The sequence below is a fragment of the Ciconia boyciana genome, chromosome 2 (assembly GCF_034638445.1).
Source record: "Ciconia boyciana chromosome 2, ASM3463844v1, whole genome shotgun sequence".
NCBI classification, from domain to species: domain Eukaryota; kingdom Metazoa; phylum Chordata; class Aves; order Ciconiiformes; family Ciconiidae; genus Ciconia; species Ciconia boyciana.
The window spans coordinates 130,930,220-130,949,706 of NC_132935.1; the positions used below are offsets into that span (position 1 = coordinate 130,930,220).

Genomic DNA, 19,487 nt, shown 5'->3' on the forward strand with positions numbered 1-19,487 from the left:
CTGTAACTGTTGTAACCCAAGTGCCTTCAAAAGAATTTAATCTGATACATTATATATACAAACTGTACAAACAGTTCAAACAGGCTGCCAAAGGTAACGTATATTAAAAGGAATTAATAGCCTGAAAAAAATTCACTCCACAAACAGCATTACAATTGATGCTGCTTTGCTAGTTATTCTAAAGGGACATGGTATTAAAATGTAAAAGTTCCATACTTAACAGATTCTCACCTAATAAACTTGTTTAGATACAACCAAAGCCTACAGTTTTGAAAGAAAGAAGAATTAATTTTTAGAGACTACTTGTTATTTTACAGAATTCTTAGCAATTCAATTTAGATGCTGCAATCCTAGTCTCATACACTATGGTTACAGCCGTTTCAGAGCCTGTAAAATTTAAAGTGAGTGCTCCTAGACTATTTTACAGGTAAAAGTTGACTGTGTTTTAGGAGGACTCTGAAGGGGAAGAATATAATAAACACATCAACTATATATACAACCTCTAGTACAAAAAAGATAATTACTTTCTGTAATTATTGTTTACTTAATTTCTCTTTAATTTATCTGGTACATCTACAAATATTACACCTTTTCTTCCACTTTCTTAACAGAAGGAAAAGCACAGCAAGAGCACGAATCATTTTAATGAACTGGTTTTAAAACACCCAACAATTTTAAGGTTATTTTTACTCTGGATTGTATTTTTAATCCAGTTACAAATGCAGCTTCCCCCCATCCCCCCCTCCCTAGAGCTGCAACAGCATTATGGGTGGAGGGGGGAAGCAAACTGCACCACATGGGTCAGAATAAGCAGCCAGAAATTACTTAAGTCAGCTTCACTGCTGCAAAACAAAACGCTACCAAAATAAAGATTCCTATAACTATTAGGAGTCTCACTAGTGAAGTGAAACAAAGAAAATTTAATGTAGTTGTCCACTGAATTTATCTTCCCCAGAATCAAAACTCCACTTTGAAAATTTTGATGTACCTTCAGATAGGGAACAAGAAAGATGAGGGCACCAAAATCTTTATTACTATTCTAAAATGGCGAAATATTTAAGACTATTTTTAAAATAATTTTATAGTAATCACACGAAACACTGTCCTCCTGCAAAGAGCTGCCATTACACATAATGTGATTTGTTTACAGTGCATTACAAACAGCTGCCAAAAGAACAGAGTTTTTACATCAGAAAGTTCTAAATTACAGATCAGTTGCTTTAGGTTTGTGTAACCTAATCATAAATACACTGATTGAAACCTCATAGAGCTATTATAAGCTCTATCTAAAGGATATGCGAAGATCAGGCCTGTGCTCTTCCTTGAAACATGTTTAAAATCAATTTACTGAACTTCGGCTACAAAAGGACTAGTACTCTTTCATTTGAGAATGGAATAGCCATAAAGTTTCTAGATTCTCATTTTTGTAACAGAAAACTATAGCAAAAATCTGTATGTTCAACAATCAAGAACAAAAGGCTTTCCCTACTTATTTCTTACTTCTAATGGACTTTTCAATGCCAGTAAAACATTTCAAAGTACGGTCCAGTTAATGGAAGCAAAGCGGTACAGACATCCCTTCCTGTGAATCAACATACACAATGCATTTTAAGGCGGAGAGATCCAACCGACAGAATAAAAAACTTGAAAAATATAACCTAAGACCATTTCCAGCTATGACATCTTGCAGTATGGCAATGGGCAGCATGTTTGTTTATGCTTCATGCTCCCTTTTCATCACATGTAAAACTCCCTATCCACTTTTTAAAAGCCTTTCCACACCTAAAACATTCACCTTTGATTAATGGCTAATATCTGGAATCTTTAGTTTACTTTTTACAGAATGCATACATTGTAATGAAGAAGAAGAATGAAAGGTTAAAAAATGAGCTATGCAACTCTGAAACCAAAGAAGTCAATTCAGCAAATACAAGGCAATTTATTAAAAAAAAAAAAAAGGCAGCAGCACCTTTCAAGTTTCAGCTGGATTGATTTATCTGGACATAATTTAATGTCAGGGGAACTATTATGCTTCATACCCTGTAGAGAATTTAGGGGATCTAGATGAATTATCTGCAGGAGCCTTTTGTTTATCCCATTGAGATCATAGCAGCTCCAACAGAATCGTGTAAAACACTTGGCTGACATCATACTCTGTTTAAAGGACCTCTGAGGACAAATGATGAACACAACATAGTACCACTACAGCCACTGCAAAATCTGAGTGTGCTCGTAACACAGGGCCTGTATGTTCTGAAAGGAAACCTCAAGTTGTAATTTTTCTTTCTAAAATGAAATTTAAGCATTCAAGTGAAGTAAAACAGTAAACCAATTCCAAATAAACTCAGTGATACTAAGCTTTTATTCTTTGTGACTATGATTGGCAACAGAAATATTGCTCTAAAACCACTGAAGTCTCTCTACTCCAAAAAGGCAAGATATCACAGTGGTAGTAATTTAATTGTGTTCATGTCTTCAACTAACATTGTTACACGGATCAAAACTCTACAAAATTAAGGCCTAAGCTGTAAAAGTTCATCTAAGCAACATCAGTAACCTATTTACTTTCCTGAAGACTATAGACATGCAAGTTTTTGCAGGAGGCAGCTTCAGTATTTAGACATACTATGATCTTGCAGCATGCATTTACATTTCAGAATGTTAATTTCTTAAAACATAATTTCACTATAAGCTATCGCTTTTGCAAAGGGTCATTCTCAAGAATACATAATTTGATTTGAAGTGCAGGCAGGATACCTATCTAAAACATTTAAGAATCTCTCAAATTAATCTGTTCAATCATCCAATGAAATAAATTTCAACTAAGCAGTTTAAGAAATATTCATACACAGTACAGTCACTAAAACAATAAAACAGCATTTTCTCTTCACAGAATATTTATAGCACCCTTGGGTGCTGTAACTGCTGGTGCCAACCTGAGCAATTCTGAGTGTTTAATTTGTATCTTTAAAAAGTTATTTACATGGAGTTGGGGGGGGTGGGGGGGGGGGTTTTGTGGTTTTTTTGTGGTTTTGCTTTCTGGGTTGGGGGGTAGTTTTTGGGTTGTTGTTTGGGTTTTTGCTTTTTGAGTGGTTGTGGGTTTGGGTTTTTTTAAAAAACAATGCATGTCCCTAGCCATCAGATTTTTGCACATGCAGCATACATAAACAATATCAACACAGCTTGATTTAAAAAGGCACTGAAAAAACACGTGATTCACTTTTATGCCTGCAGTCTGAACTGGGCACTTGTACTGCTGACATATCACACTGCACAACAGTATTCTGTCACTATCTAACCAGAGAAACTCTCCTTATAAAATGGCATCAAAAGCCAACTTAAATGAATCCCTGATACTTGAATAAAACTCTCCAATGAATAAAGCTACTGTGCAGGTAGAACCTTGTCAGTAGAATGTGATTTAGATGGATGACCCATTAAAACTCCCCATCAGATAGATGAATTAGCCCACTTTTTAAAAGTTAAATGGTGAACTAAACTTTCAAAAAACATGAAAGAACAAGTTTATCAAGTCCGTAAATTCACTTCTTCCTCAATTTATGCCAATGTCATAACAGAAACACTATTCAAATGTTCACAGCACCAAAGAATGAGCAGGTAATCTGCAAATCTGTTGCTTCTGACGCAAGTTAAAAATTTATGGAAACTACTGCCACAGGAGTAAGACTTGTCACTGCTGTTAAGATTACAGAAGTCAGAAGTACTCTCTTCCCACTAGAGGGAGACAAATGATTGCACAAGCATCATTTGCAAGCTTTGCTCTCTAGAGAAGCGTACAAAACCTGTGTTCACAAAATTGAATGGCTGCAGAGTGTCAGAATAGTGACCGATGAAAGACTGACACAATGACTACTGCATGTTTCTCTTGTTCAGCACAGTAATATTAAATCTTAAAACAGTAGGCAAGCGCGCTGCTGCCAGAGAGCTTCGACACAGTTTAAGTACACACAAAACTGGGAACGCAAAGACCAAAAAGCATGCATTCTTTTTATTTACACAGGTATATATTTTTATATTCATAATTTATAAGATACAGATTAGAAAAATTTGTATTATTATTTTCTAGATAAAAGACACACTCAGTTTTTGATTCAATGTTCTTCAATTTTTCCAAAACTAAAATATATTCAGATAAAAGCAGTTTACTAACGTGACTCAACATACTTGAATATGCACCAGTGAACAAGTTATATCAGTAGGATACCAAAGGAAAAGTTGAAATGTTGAAAGCAACCTTTCTTTCTTAAATAAAATAATCATAGTGAGTAATTACATCATTACTTTTACAGTGTTATAGTAGTAGAGTTGCAAGCTGTATATACAGCATGATTCTAAATAAAAGTACGCTATCAGGGAACATCATGCTAGTAAAAACAAATTAACTCTGAAACACTAACAGAAGATTGTAAGAAAAAGATGTGACATTTCTGAAACATTTCCAATAATTTCACATCTACTCTGAATTCCCACACAGAGTAGTAGCAGATTAAGTTAAACCTTCATACTCTGTAAGAGCTAATTAATGTCATCGGGGGGGGGGGGGGGGGGGAGTCTAGGAATGGTTTAACTGGCATGAAAAATGCTGCAAAGGAATATTATGTTTTCCTGTAACTGAAAATACAGCCCTTTTCAGAAGACTAAAAGGAGTGTGCATGTTGGGGGACAGGAGAAGAAAGGGGAGAAAAGGAAAGATTCACTTATCCCCTCCCTAAACTGATCTTGTCATAACAACTACATACTGCATTAAGCAGTCATTGGGTAAGAGAAGAGGAAAAGATCAACCCAAAAGAAATAAAAATTGAATTTTTTACAAGTTCTACAATATCTTAAGCTTTGGCAGGGCGGGGTTATTAACCACTAAGTTGTGTTAATTATCATAACATATGAAGTGTGCATTAAAAACAGTGGAGCTGGAGAGCATGCTCCCTCTGAGCAGTGCAGAGCTGTGTCTTGCAAATACTCTTTTTCTGTGATGGTGGCAATGACAACCTGAGAAAACAATGTCTGCAGAACCATTAATGTGTTGAATACAAATAAAAATACAGACCTTTTTACTCCAATGTGATAACATACTAAAAAAAACCCCCACAAACACAAACCTAAAAAGATAGAAGCCTTTACAGACAAGTAGTGACTTAGAGTGCTATAACTTGCATTAGAAGCTATGTTTCAACAACTCTAACAGCACATTATCACTTCATGTCGTGAATGAATTTGTTCCTCCTATCTTTGGTAGGAAATGAGATGGCTATCTTGTAAGAAGGCAATGAATGATTGTGTATCTCCTGAACAGTAAAGGCACTGTTAGCAAACTGAAATCTGTAGTTTGTTGTGGCCATTAGTCTGAAGTGCTACACACACAGGAACTCACCTGTTTTAAAAACTCAAGAAATGGGAATCTTTCTACCACTTAAAAACATGTAGAGAGCCCAATATTCAAACTTCGTGGAATACTGATGGTATTACACCTGTACAGATTGTTTAGTATGCTATGTTCTTAAAAGATTGATATGCCTCAACTTGTTTCTTCCTAGTATCTTCCCCAAAGAGCCTCTAAAGGACCACTTACAAAGCAACCCACCTAGGCAAAAAGCAGGCAGAGACAACAATAGTTCCACTGCCCAGAAGTCCATGAGAGTAACTAGGTGGGAAAGAGAAATCAAATAATCAAGAGTGGGAGGGAAACACTAATTGGGACATCACTGTGACATTGTCTGTCAACAACTATCCTGTCTATATTAAGAAATCAATGTTTCTACAGACATTTCTCAATGATCCGAACTCCTCCTGAGCTATTTGCAAAAACAAAGAACTGATAAAAATCAATGCCAAAAAGAGGAAAGTAGTCAAAACGCATACGAATAAACATGAATAAAAAGGGGATTTTAAGAGAACTGTGTTTTAACAAAACATTTTCATATTATGAACTCAGAGCTTTTCCATCGTTGATCTACCTTCTATTTGTTACACTGTACCACAGTAAGATAATTTATGTACTATGATGCCTAACCACACCATCCACATTCTGTTTAATTCAATTATAAAAATATAAGGTAGCTTAATAAGGTATTTGATCAAAAGACAAAGACGTGAGCTCAGATACCCATATTATTGACAGTTGGACTAGATGATCTTAGAGGTCTTTTCTAAACTTAATGGTTCTATGATTATTTGCTCCGAAGAAACTGAGTAAGATTTTTAGAAAAGGGGCAGATTGACAAGTATTTTGTATAAAGGGGTTCATAACTCCAAGGCCCCTCATCACCATACAAATGGTAATAAACAAATAGCTGCCAATACATTAGCAGCATGGAGAGCTCTGCACTCAATTAGAATCAAATGCATGTGTCTGTACAGACGTATCCACTTCCTTCGCTCAGGCAATTGCTGCTTTTTAAATACAGCACTTTGTACTATTGTGGTTTCTTAGAGGGCTCTTTGGACAAGCAGAAATATCTGTGCACTTCCTGATGGAAGTACTTGCAAAAAGGAAAAAAATTAATATGTTAAGAGACTGCACATGGGTTAAATGTAGCTTAGCTTTATTTTTAACAGAAATAAAGATTTCTATCACTTACAGCTTCCTCCTAAACTATGAAGGTAAGGATATGTAGTGTTTACAGTAATTATATTTTCTTCTATGGGCTATTTTATTAATTGTTTTCTTTAGCCTAATATGCTCTAAAGGATATTGAAATAATTTTTTAAATAGAACTTCAAGCACTTAAACCTTTACATGAGTAAGTTAAACATTTTGAATAATAAAAATTTTAAATTCATCAACTCCACTTTTTATCTATTTATGTATCAAAAGTTTAGAGCATAACTAAAAATCCACCTGTATGTGACAAGAGCACCAGGAATAAAAGAAGAAAATAAAAAACACACAGAATTACTTAATTAAAACAATAATTCTGTAACTTAAATGCAAAAAACAACAAGCCAAACAAAAACAACCTAGCTCACAATAAACACAGGTAAAGATCTGCTGTTACATAAAATACACATATATTTTGATTACTTAGCATTTTAAGGTTATCCCGTGTAGTCTTATATAAAAAATAGCCAAGTTAATGCACTGTTTAGGTTTATTGCCAATAACAATTATTCACATCACATGAAGCTGACTAGATTAGCTGGGGTTTTTTGGGGGGAGTGGTTTTGGAGGGTTTGTTTTGGTGATTGTTTGGGTGGGGGAGTGTTTCGTGGGGTTTGTTTTTTTAAACAAACCCCACGGAAAATAAAACCCAGGTACTGTAATCCTACTGAGTGCTACATAACTGCTGCTCAGGAATCTTTAAATCAACCCATTAACACACTGTGCAGTGTCCTCAGCAAAGATAAGTCATATAATCCCCTGACCCACTGCTGTATTTCATGTATCGGGGTAGGGAGGCAAGGAGAGAAAGAAGGGAAGTCATCTTTAAGATTGGAAAGTTTAGAGAGAAAGCCACATATAAGTTATTATTAAACTTTCCAATGATGAAAAAGTTAACTTATTGAACCTGATTTAGTAGATGCCTGTTTAATTTTCAGGAGTAACACTGGATTTATATTCTCCTTATGTATATAAACAAATGAAAGAAGTTTCAACTCAGCAGATTTTTTCTCTTTTTTTTTTTTAAAGTGAAAAACGGGGAATTGAACATAAAAGATGTAAATAAGACAGTGTCAAAGACTTAAGAGACAAAAAATAATTGCATGAGTTAGAAAACTTCTGCAGTATTCTAGATAGTTGAAGAGTTGCATCAGCCTCAGATTAGACATCTGCTTATAGCTCAGCTAAATATAAACGGTAAGTTCTTCACATTGCATCAGCACTTCAACAAAATACAAGGCAGAGACAAACCAAAAAAATAAAACATTCCTGAAATTAAATTCTAATTGCTAAGTTCTGGTATCTTAAAGGCAAAAGTATTTTTGATTATAGAAATCCACAGGGAAGCGTGAGAAAGAATCAAGACATTTTTGTTCCTATACAGTCTAACTGTGTCCTTGCTGGACAGCCATCAAAATCCCATTTGACAAATTGTTCTAAAATGGCATTGTAAAGCTAACGTGGATTAGAACTGACAATTTACTTTCCTACACTTTTTTAAATGAGAACCTCAAATGACAATGGAAGGCATCTATGTAGCTCATTCAGATTTATCCACCAAGTTTATGATTCTGCAAATCCATGAAATGCATACTTCTAAGTATTTAATTCTTGTCTCATTGATTTAAACTAGTTCTCCCATGTACTTGAAATTAAAATCATTCTTTTTATAGGAAAAAAATTTTTTCTAAACAAGATCTTACCCTTTCTTTTTTCTTTACCCAACACTCTAGTCCATTTCACTATGACTGTTCAAAAGTAAACTACAAAGTTTCAACAGTTTCAAATTCCCTCAACAAATTCCTTTCTATTAAAGGTGTATCATGCAGAACTGTTGACATACACATACTAGTACTTAGAAATAGCCTATTAACTGCTGTCCACAGCTAAATTATATAGGCTTCATTACTTCAAATTTGTCCATGTCACCACCTCCCTCCCACATGTTTTTAATCTTCTCCTAAAAGTTGTTTTTTAAGAAGCAGCAGCTTTAAAATAGATTAGGTCCAACTTTTTTGTGCCTTTTTTATATTAGATTTCCTCCTTACCATATGTAGAATTCCAAATTAAGCTTGCTTTGTTTTAGGCTAGATTTATATTTTCACTATGAATTAACACTGTAAATTAATTTTTAAGTTTGTGCTTCTTTTCCCTTTTCAAGTCTTCAGACCTTTGTTGAAAGAGAAGTGACTAGTTACTTTTCACTCTTTGTGTGCCCTGGCAGTAGGATTCTCTGTTAAGTCTTGATCTTTGCTTTTAATACCAAAATTTTTTACCATTTTCAATACCCTGTGTTCTATGTAGTTATTCCTTAATGGGAGGGTTTTTTTAAAAGCTTTCCTCCATTTTAAGTTAATGTAAGCAAACTTTAAACTATCAACTACTTTCCACTATGAATTCCACAGTTAAATGTCAAACATCTGGTAACAGTTGTCATCGATTATCTTACCAAGCCTGGTACCAAAAGCCTTAAATATTTTAACCATTTTACGACATAAAAGGAATAGTGGCAGGAGGTTAATAGGAACTGACCTATTCTAGTGTAAATGTCTATCTAACTGCTGAGGGGTTCTGATAGCTGATTTTCACTCAGTTTAACTGTTCGTGAAAAAGGAGGATTACAGACATTATGAGTCAGCTTTAATCAGTTAAACAACTAACCTTTTGCTCTGTTTGCAGTTGGTCACATTTCTGCTTTTCATGGTTAAGTTCTTTTTCCAGTCTTTCAACTTGATCTCTGAGTTGTGCCGTTTCCTTTTCCAGAACAGAAGTAACCTTTAATAGCTCTTCTTTTTCTTTTATTATTTTTTCAATTTTAAACTGTAAAAACAAAAACATTCTTTTTTGGTAATTTTTCTCCCCTTCATTCCTATCAAATAAGTGGACAACAAATTACTCCAGTGTTTGAGCAGAAGCACAAAATGTGTGTCCTCTGGCTAGGTTCTTTTACAGTTTTCCCCTTATTCCCAAATTTCTGAAGTTTCCTTGCTTTAACTGAATAGTACTACATTACCATCAGACAGCACACTTTGCAGTGTCTTGATTTATACTCAAGTTTTCCCTCCTTAAGTGAAGTGCCTTTACTGTTCCCAAGTGACAGCAACTATGCAGGAGCTAATTATGATGATGACAGCTTGGTGAAAAAATGGCTGCTGAGTGTGGAGACACACACACGCATACTCTAAAGCAATGTTTGAGGAATTTCACAAAAAAAAAAAAGAACACACACATAGCCAAAAGTAAGGACTAGCACAGGAATTGCAGCCTTTCAATACTTAAATGGGGCTTACAAGAAACATGGGAAGAGACTTTTTAGTAGGGCCGGTAGCAATAGAACAAGGGGTAATAGTTTACCTAAAAGAGGGTAGATTCAGACTAGATATAAGGAAGAAATTTTTTTTACGATGAGGGTGGTGAAACACTGGAACAGGTTTCCCAGAGAGGTTGTAGATGCTCCATCCCTGGAAACATTCAAGGTCAGGTCGGACGGGACTTTGAGCAAACTGATCTAGTTGAAGATTTCTCTCCTCATTGCAGAGGGGTTGGACTAGATGACCTTTAGAGGTCCCTTCTAACCCAAACCATTCTATGATTCTACGAACCAAGATAATCAAAAAGGGTTGAAAAACATACTTTAATTTTAGTACTATGAGTACATAGCTGAAAGGCAAAAATATCCCAGATGTATCTCTGTACTACATCTCTTATCCCTAAATGTTGAAGACTAAATCGAATACATGCATGTATGTGCCTAGACACAACTAACAAAAGGCTGAAATGTCTGATGGCAAGGTAAGGAAACTGTACGGAACAATTTTCCAATAAGCAATTCATACAATCAAGCTGGTTTGGTTTGGGGTTTTTTTTTGTTTGGGTTTGTTTTTTGGGTTTTTTTTGGTGGGGGGTGTTTTGTTGCTGTTGTTTTGGGGGTTTTTTTAAGTAGTTTTCAGCCTACAAAATACCAACAAGCAAATGGAAACATCTTGACTCTGGATATAAGCATACAAGTCTAACCACATCCACCTAGCAAAGAACATGACACAGGGAACACTGCTTTAAATAAAACAAGAGCTATTCTAACATACTTAGGGACCTGCAGTTATTCAGCTTAGTTTCCAGAGCTCTTCACTTGTGCACAAATAAAAGTATACTGGTTCCTTTTTTTTTTTCCTTACAACGAGCACCATTGCACACAAAGGGTATCTCCCCCCCTCCAGTTAGTTGGAGAGTACAGACGTGAGAGATGGGCAACTATCTACTCTCTTATGGTTTCCCAGTCTATGCTTAGTGCTATACCATACCTGTAACCAGTTTAAAATCTTTACTCATTTAAGCTGCAAATGTTCTGAACTGCAATCAAATACTGGAGAACAAGCCAGAAATATATACATTACACATACATATGTAGGTTTTTTCCTCCTGGTTTGTTCTTCAATACTATATCCTGTGAGTGTATGTATATATAAATAAGAAGATAACATTTTAAGAATAGTTGAATCAAACCTCAAGAAGTCCAGCTTTTGTGGTCACCACTAACATATCAGAGTTTCCTTCATCTTCCATAGTGAGCAATTCTTCAACAGGGGAAGAGGTACGAAACTGGAAAGGTGTGCTTGCTCCACGGATTTCTCCTTTATGAGTCACATAACAGAACTGGTAAAATTCTCCATCATCATTTGGCAGATAATATCCTATCAAAATAAATTCATATTTGAAGAAACATTCTACACAAACATACAAGTCTCCACCTGGAAGTAGGTTATCAGATCATGTTTGACTTACTGAGGTAATGAGTATGAAATTTGTAAGGCACAGATAAATCACCAAAACAGCAGAAAGGAAAAGTCATCCTATTTAGTAACTTTCATCCCCCAACAATTTCTCCTAGCTTTTAAGACAAATGCCAAAACAGTGTCACGTAATAGGTGCTATATGTACACATCACCTTACTTACATAAGGTAATAGCTGCTGTTTATATTTTTATGAAACAGATAGAATTATTAGCAATGAGATGCCCTGAAGCTGGATCAGGACCACGTTACTATGTAACTGTTACACAAACACAGAACAGAGAGTAAGAAATTTTTTGGCCTTGGAATACCTACACAACCAAAGACAACAAACAAAGACAATAACATGCAATGACAAGACATCTGCAACTTTACCAGGTTCAATTTTTTGCATGTTTTTTGTGGAGTAACCACAATTTACTTCTGCTATTTTTAAATGCCAAAGTACAGGAATGCTCTGAATGGATGACACAGTGTTAACAAGCTGCAAGTATGGAGGAGGCAGGGGGGTGGGGGTGGTAAAAAAGAGCTTATTTTTCAAAACTGAAAAAAAATTTCTTCTAGACTTTGCAGAGTAAGAATAAATTATCGTTCTTGTAGCTATGCAATACTGCATGCTGCTAGCAAATTATTTCAGAATAATTTGTGTGACTATTCAACTGAACTGTTGCCCACTAAAGCTTCAACATCAAGCCTCTTACGTCACCTGGATTCATATGGTAATATTGTGGATGTTAAACAATCATGTCCAGAACTAATGAGATTTTTACCCTTATTAGTAAATGCAAGAAACCACGCCTTACCCAGTTTAATGGTAAGAAAACCAACTCGTTTTATTCAGAACACTTAATTACCAGATACCCTAGTCAGCTTGAGTATGATACTAGCATAATAAATCCTCACCTAATCTTCAATCCAGCAGGTGATGTCACCAATTTCTGTTCATATTTCACCACAATTCAGTCTGCTCCCTTTCTAACTTTATCATTAATTTCTGTTCACCAACTTTTATTCCAGATTCCTGGAAGACTTTTCCCAGTACTCTTATCTACTTTTCCTACAAATGGTAAAACATTACATGTGCTATAAGGACAGCACTTGTATCAAGCACTTCATGTTTCCTTAGTCTTATACTTTATTAACGGTAGCTCAGGGAACAGTATCTCAATTTCAAAACGTCAGGATTCTGTGCTTTTGGACCTGACTACACTTTCCTATATAGCACTGCAGTTCAGTTTACCTGATTCAATGCTTAAATAAGGTGACACTATGCAGAAACAAATTCAGAACAATCTACTTTGCAGCTCCAGCAAGTTTTAATATTGGTTCAGACAAAATGATTTTAAAACTACTTGAAGTCTTTTTTCTTGTAACTAACATGTACTAGAGAGAAGAGACTCCTGATTGTTTTCTGCCAGCACACCTACTTGATCATTAAAAAAAAATTTAAACCATGCTGCACAACATTTACTATTTATCTCAGTTAATTAAGCTCCTATAAGCTCTACTGATCTCATCTCAGCAGCACTAAAATATCTTGCCAAACACAACCGGGAGGCTGACTGAATGGAGATTAAATCTGGCAGCTCTATAAAAGTGGTGGACTGTCAGCATGGAATGTAACAGATGGGACAGAGTTACCTGGTCTCTTCATGTGTGGTAAAACTAAGTACAAAGGACTGATAATGGCATGTGCAGTCCTAGGCTTTTAGGTCACTTTCAGTTGCAGTCCAACCCAATTTCATTCATTCAGTGAATTTTGGTAACTGTAAAAGAAACTAATGACTTCCTTCCAGTTCCTACAGACCACACATACTTTTCACAGATTTCAAGGTTATAAAATAGTCAGATCATATGGATATGATCATCATTGAAAGTACCAGGAAAAAAAGACTAGGGGTAAGAGAAAGAACAGTGAATTCATCCAAGCTATCACTATTTTCAGCTTTAACAAGACAAGATAACACAATAGTTATTTCAGGACTTCAATTAGTATTTTTCTATATATTTCAAGCAATAAATACATACATACACAAAGACTAAAGCCAACTCTGGGAAGCAAAAAAGAACATAAGATGGTACATAAAATTCTGTTAGTAAACAGAAAAGCATTAACAAGTTTAAGGGAGGTGCTCTTTTTACATGCAACTTTGAATGCATTTAGATTTTTAACATTTGTAATGTCCTCTGGCAAGAAGTTCTGCACATTGACTGTGTTACACAAGTATCATCTCTATCTCCGTTTTGAACCTGTCACTTGGTAGCTTACATCAATGGCTCCTACTTCTTTAAATATGAACAATGGATAATCCACTCATGCCATGGGTAGCTGATTTTAGAGACATGTAACTACCCATTATTTCCCCTCCCCAGGCTGAAAAACCTGACAGAAGGAAGTTCTGAAGGTCACGTAGTCCAACTTCCCACTCGAGACTGTTGTCAGCACAAGTCTGAGACTACTATGGCTGTGTCTAATCAAGTGTGTGGGACTCCCATCCTTCCAAACCAGGGATACCTGTTCAAGTGCTGCACTACTCCCTCCTGGTAAAGAAGTTCTTCCTAATGTCAGACGTAAATCTCCCAAGGCCATAATCCATGGCCATTGTCCCTTTTTATATTTAATGAGAAGAGCATGGCTCTGTCATCTTTGTAACTCCACACCTTTACACAGAAGCCATTTCTTAATTTTGATCTTCCTCGTTGCACTTTGTTCATTTGTGCTACTAGATTGTTTTTGAGATTGTGAAGGGGAGGGAGAGGATCTGATCTCCACGGTGTTGAAAATGCAGTTATACTATAGATTTGAACAGTGGTGTAACATTTTCTGTTTTGTTCTTTATTCTTTTCTTAAAAAATCCAGTCTTTTTCATCAATTCCTCACTGTCAAAAGGTCCTCTGCTACCCTGACAACTCTGAACCTTCACCAAACCATCATCTACATTATTTATTCTTTCACAAGAATCACTTTACATTGAGAATGATGTTTAAAGTCCAGACACTAAAGACAATGTAAAGATACAATGCACTGAGGGATGCCAAGATTAAAAAACCCTGCTGATGATTAAACGAAGTCATTTTCTGGATTTGAACAGAAATAGAAGCTCTGCTAGAAACTATCAGTCATGAATACTGTCCATTACTATGTAAAAACATACTAAGTCACATACTTGCCCTCAGAATTTCCTTGACATCTAAAATAAGACTGAACTTCACATGCTGAAGTCTGGAAAATTCTCCTCCAATTTATGTTTGTAAAAGTCTAGAACTGTTATAAAACCCTCAGCATTGTAATGAATAGATAAGTATTTAAAAAGCTGGGTAGGCTGGAAAATACAGGTAGAGGCTGCTTTATATTCACCTTGAAAAGTCAGCACGCAGTTAACAGTTGATCCTTCCACATAATTTTCTGGCATAGGTGACCAAAGAAATGTGTAATAATCTCTTGCAGTACTCCAACCAACCTAAAATAAAATAAACCACAACAAAAAAAGAAAGAAAAAACATTATGCAAAAGAATTTGTTATACACAGTTAAGATACCATGGTCTGGCCTTTACAACATACTGTAATACGCATATTTCTGCTTCAACATCCAATAAAAAGATACTTAACAATGTTTACAAATCAGGAATATTTTAACAAGCATGTCAAAGATTTAGCATGAATTTTATTAAGCTTGTTACCTAAGGCAATAAATGGGTCTAAGGCAATAAAAGGGTCTATATAAATTAAAACACCAGACAGTTTTCACTATACATTAAACTACTATTTGGTAGATTTTTTTTTTTTCTATAAAGATACACATTAGTATATTAAAAATACAATAAGATTAATTCTGAAGTTTATAGTGAGATTTTCTTAGTGTAAGTTCTGCCAATGCTGACTATTTTGTGTCCACAATCCAACAGGTTCATCAGAAAACAAAAAGGAGGAATGAAAAAAATAGCACTCTCCCACTGAAAAGGCCAAATTTGACAGGGCTAAACTAGCACTTTTTAGACAATTTCTGCAACACTGAATGCTAATTCTTCTATACATACATGCTATGTCTGCAAGGAAAAAAAAATTTGCACGAAAACCTAACTCAGCTAAGTTGGTGCAGTCTTCCTACTAACTTCAATAAACATCTGCTTTCAGACTTTTCATAAGAGTGCAGTTCTGTACAGTAATAAAAGCTGTCCTCTGAAGAAACATATTCCCACAAGCTTGAAATACATGCATCTAAACCTGAAACCCAAAGCAACTACTGTAAAGCAATGGATATTAATAATAATGTAACAGTAAAGGAAATGAACAAATATATCTGTCTTATTCCACTGACTTCAAAAAAACCCCAAAAACCTTGTCAAACGCTAGGTGTAGTATGGTTTATCAGTAACTGCATATACTGTCTTGGAAGAGTTAAGAAGAGGAAAGGGGACAAATTGTCTACCAATTTCTATCAGGTAAGACAGCATTTCAAGAGGGAGAAGGGAAAAAAAAAACAAAAACAAACACACCACAAAAAACCCCAACAACCAAAAAAAGATGAAGTTACCAGTCATGATTTCTATTACTTCAATAAACAAGACTTCTAAACTTTAAGTTCATACCAAATCCTCCTTTATAAAGGATACATTGCAACAGTATTTTAAAAGCATTAAGAACTGGGTTTTTTAAGGAGTTGTGAGCTTTAAAAAAAAAAAAGAAACCAGATGTTTAGACAGGCAATGAGAAAGCAGAACTGAAAGTAATTCAATAGCAATGATATATGTATACAGGTATACATTTCACATATGAAAATTAATACTTAGCATTAGTAAAAAAAAATTCTGAATATATTATTCCATAGCTGCCTGTTATACTTCTTCACTTGGTATTAAAAAGTGTGGGAAAAGCTAATGTTGGGAAAAAAGGAACTGGTCTGAGATGACCAGGCCTTTTTCATATTATTAAAAAACAAGGATGAATGACAGCAAACCAGATGAAATTTTCATTTTGCTAACTACAGTCACTTCAAGGCAACATTCATTAGAGAGCAGCAGTGCAGACTCTTGACATATCCACCAGAATGGAATCACCTACTACATCTTAAGCTTATTCTTAGCCAAAATTTTGAAGATTTATGTGATATCTCCTATCAAGGAGCTTTTAAATATATGAATGAAATGAGATTTCCTGGTGTTTTATTCCCACACTGTTAAATATCTCAGAAATAACAAGGAAAGCTCCTCCAGTTAACTTGAAGGGGGGGTGAAAGCAATTTTTCCTCAATAAAAGTTCACAGGAAAAATATTTTTCAAATTTTCACATTAGCCATGTCTTCAAATCCAACTCAGATGTTAATACCCCTTTTTTGCTCAACCTGCTTTTACCTCAGAAAAGGGAAGCATATACCATTACTTGCTGCCTTAAAATAAAGCAAGGAGATAGCTTTTTAAATGTAGTTCTCAATGAGTGAAAAGTCCGCATCTTGTTCTTTTTCATTTGAGAAGGGAAACTGAATTATGTCCAGAACAAATACTGTACAGAACTGAAGTAATCTTTTCATCCTACTCATTTCTGGTTTTTAAAAAAAAAACAAACAAACCACCAACAGACACACCACAACACACACACACTCTGATTCTGATGCTATTTTCCCTGAGTAAAACAACATCCTTCCTTTTGATAATTAACACTTTGAGGGAGATGAGAGAGGGAGCAAACCCCCATGAATATAAAAACAAAAACGGTCCCTCTCTGAGATCAACTCAACTTCTGATTCAATTTTTCTCTGGGATTGTAGCATTTTTTATTTTTTTTAGATATCACATGTTGCTCTGTAAATTTAATAATCTATTCTGAAACCAAAAGTTATTTTTGTGAATACTTTATCTGTAACAGTAATCCACATAAGGATTTTTTTAAGGTCATGTAAAACTTTAGTCATACTGATACAAACAAAAAGAGTAATTATGTAGAGAACAAATAACTCTCCTGGCCTGTTTCTCAGCAGGTACCATATTTTCAAGTGTGACTCTGATCTGTTGGTTACTGGTAAAGAAAGAACTGTGACACATCAAGAGCTAGTGGGCAATACCCGAGGAAGTCTAACCTGCACATATTTTCTCCAGCAATTCCCTCTATTTCCTGTCACCCATTATCTGCTTCCCCTGTCAAAGCTCCCCGTCTTACACTCTTATGATCCTGAGAATCCATTGATTTCTTAATGGGGCACATGCAAGTTATCAGTAGGTGTGGACTACCCAATGACTCTTTTCACTGCACAGGATTTCAGAAGATAAGGGTCTTCCCTGCTACAGGTTGCACACGTCAAAACATGACAATGCAGAGAAGGAGATATGGACAAATCTCATCTTCCTTGCAGTTGCATACATTTGAAAAGGGGAAGTTTGTGTATTCTGCAGCAAAGCAAGTTAACTTAGTAACACTATTCAATGTCTTTTCTACTTTACAAAATTATCACTAACTTCCATAGAATTATTTCTTAGATGACAGAAACAAGGAGCAAAACCAAAGTAATGATATGCTGAAAAGAAATAAAAACAAAATTACGTAATGGATGTTTTACGTCTAGGATCTAGATCTTTAAACACCACCACCAAAAAAAAAAATCATCTATCAACAGGTTTTAATGAAACCTTTATTTTAGTACTTTATATCTTTTGACAATATTCTCTTTAATAAGCCCAGTATGAAGCACACAGTGGTTCAGAAATACAAAAATACTCCTACACGGTCATAACCTTCTCTATGGCAACAGATTATAATATCACAGATATTAAATGTGACCTTTGACAAAGATATTTCTTTCAGCTCAGAAGGAAAACCAACAGTTGCCTAAAAATAGGGTTAAAACTATAAAAAGAAATTTTAAGACTGCTTAAGGGAAAGGAAATAAAAATTGAGATAAATGAAAACTAGTGGCAAAAGCTACAGAGGAAATCAATAAAAAGTGAAAATGATGACAAGGAAGATGGGAATATTTGTCAATAGCCCCACAGTGATTTTATATGAAAAACAAAACAAAGCACTGTAGCTCTGGAAACAAAATGAACAGCATTGTTATCATCAGGCATATGAGCTTGGAAAAAATATTTTAATTTTAAATGAAAGGAATCAGAAAAGCTAGACTGTTTCTCTGACTGCTCATCAAAGCAACAAAAGTTATAACAATTAATATAGACTATCTTCCCGGTTAATCTCCAGAGGGGGAGAAGAGTCCAGATCCCCCACAAGAATCCATTTGTTGTGAAGACTTTACCTGAACTACACTGACAGGAGAAAAATTGCTATTTAAGGCAAATGTCCATGTAAGGTGGTTTTGTTGTCTTTTTTGTTGTTTCTTTGTTGTTTGGGGGGGGTTTTTTTGGTTGTTTTTTTTTTTTTTTAATTGAAAAGACCATTTCAGCAACTGGCCCATACAATTCTGCTTGGGACATACTGAAAAAGGGCAAGTTGAAGCTTCTCTCAAACATAAGAATTTGTGCTTTGTGCATCTTCCTGGTAATAGTGCAGGACTCAAGAAATCAGGTGGTTCAACAGGTAGGTGTTGTTAAATACAGTTAGCACGGGGTAAATAGTATCAATCAGTAGTGTACTCTGGAGAAAAACCGAGAGAACATTTTAAAACAATAAAGGTATTTACTTTTTGCATACGCAGTTTTAAGAAACTGCATATTGCGGTTACTTAAATGCCACTTTCTGTGAAAGCTATAGCATTTAGAGGTAGCGATACCTGAGCACAGAGAGTTCCCTGGCCAGCATATTCCTTAATTTCATACTTTGAAAACTCAAAGGTAAGCTTTGTTAAGTTAAAAGCAGATAAATTAATCCTGGTCTTTCATTTTCAGAAATATTTTCTCCATAGAACAACGTTCAAGTAGCAGATAAAGGTTATCCTGCCACCTCGCAAAACCTTTTGTAGCTGATGCTCCAGTTCTTGGGGTGATGGGGCTTCTTTGACCCCACTGTACTTGCACTTAAACAACAGGAACATAGAATCTGCTCTGTGAAAAAAAATCCAATCCTAAATCTATTTTGATTATTCATATCTGCAAGCTTATCTATGCAGGAGTCTCCAGGAAAATCCCTGA

At 35.2% G+C, this 19,487-nt stretch overlaps 1 protein-coding gene across 6 annotated transcripts in view; it reads right to left on the reverse strand.

The window, feature by feature from the left end:
* Nucleotides 1–19,487, reverse strand: part of TAX1BP1 (Tax1 binding protein 1) — a 66,133-nt gene that overhangs the window by 32,174 nt on the left and 14,472 nt on the right. For all 6 annotated transcript variants that reach the window (XM_072854070.1, XM_072854073.1, XM_072854071.1 and 3 more), the window contains exons 3-5: nt 14,769–14,871; nt 11,123–11,310; nt 9,281–9,439 (exon numbers count right to left, since the gene is read on the reverse strand). In XM_072854070.1, the coding sequence (XP_072710171.1) occupies nt 9,281–9,439; nt 11,123–11,310; nt 14,769–14,871 (450 nt within the window). The remainder of the gene's footprint in view (nt 1–9,280; nt 9,440–11,122; nt 11,311–14,768; nt 14,872–19,487) is intronic.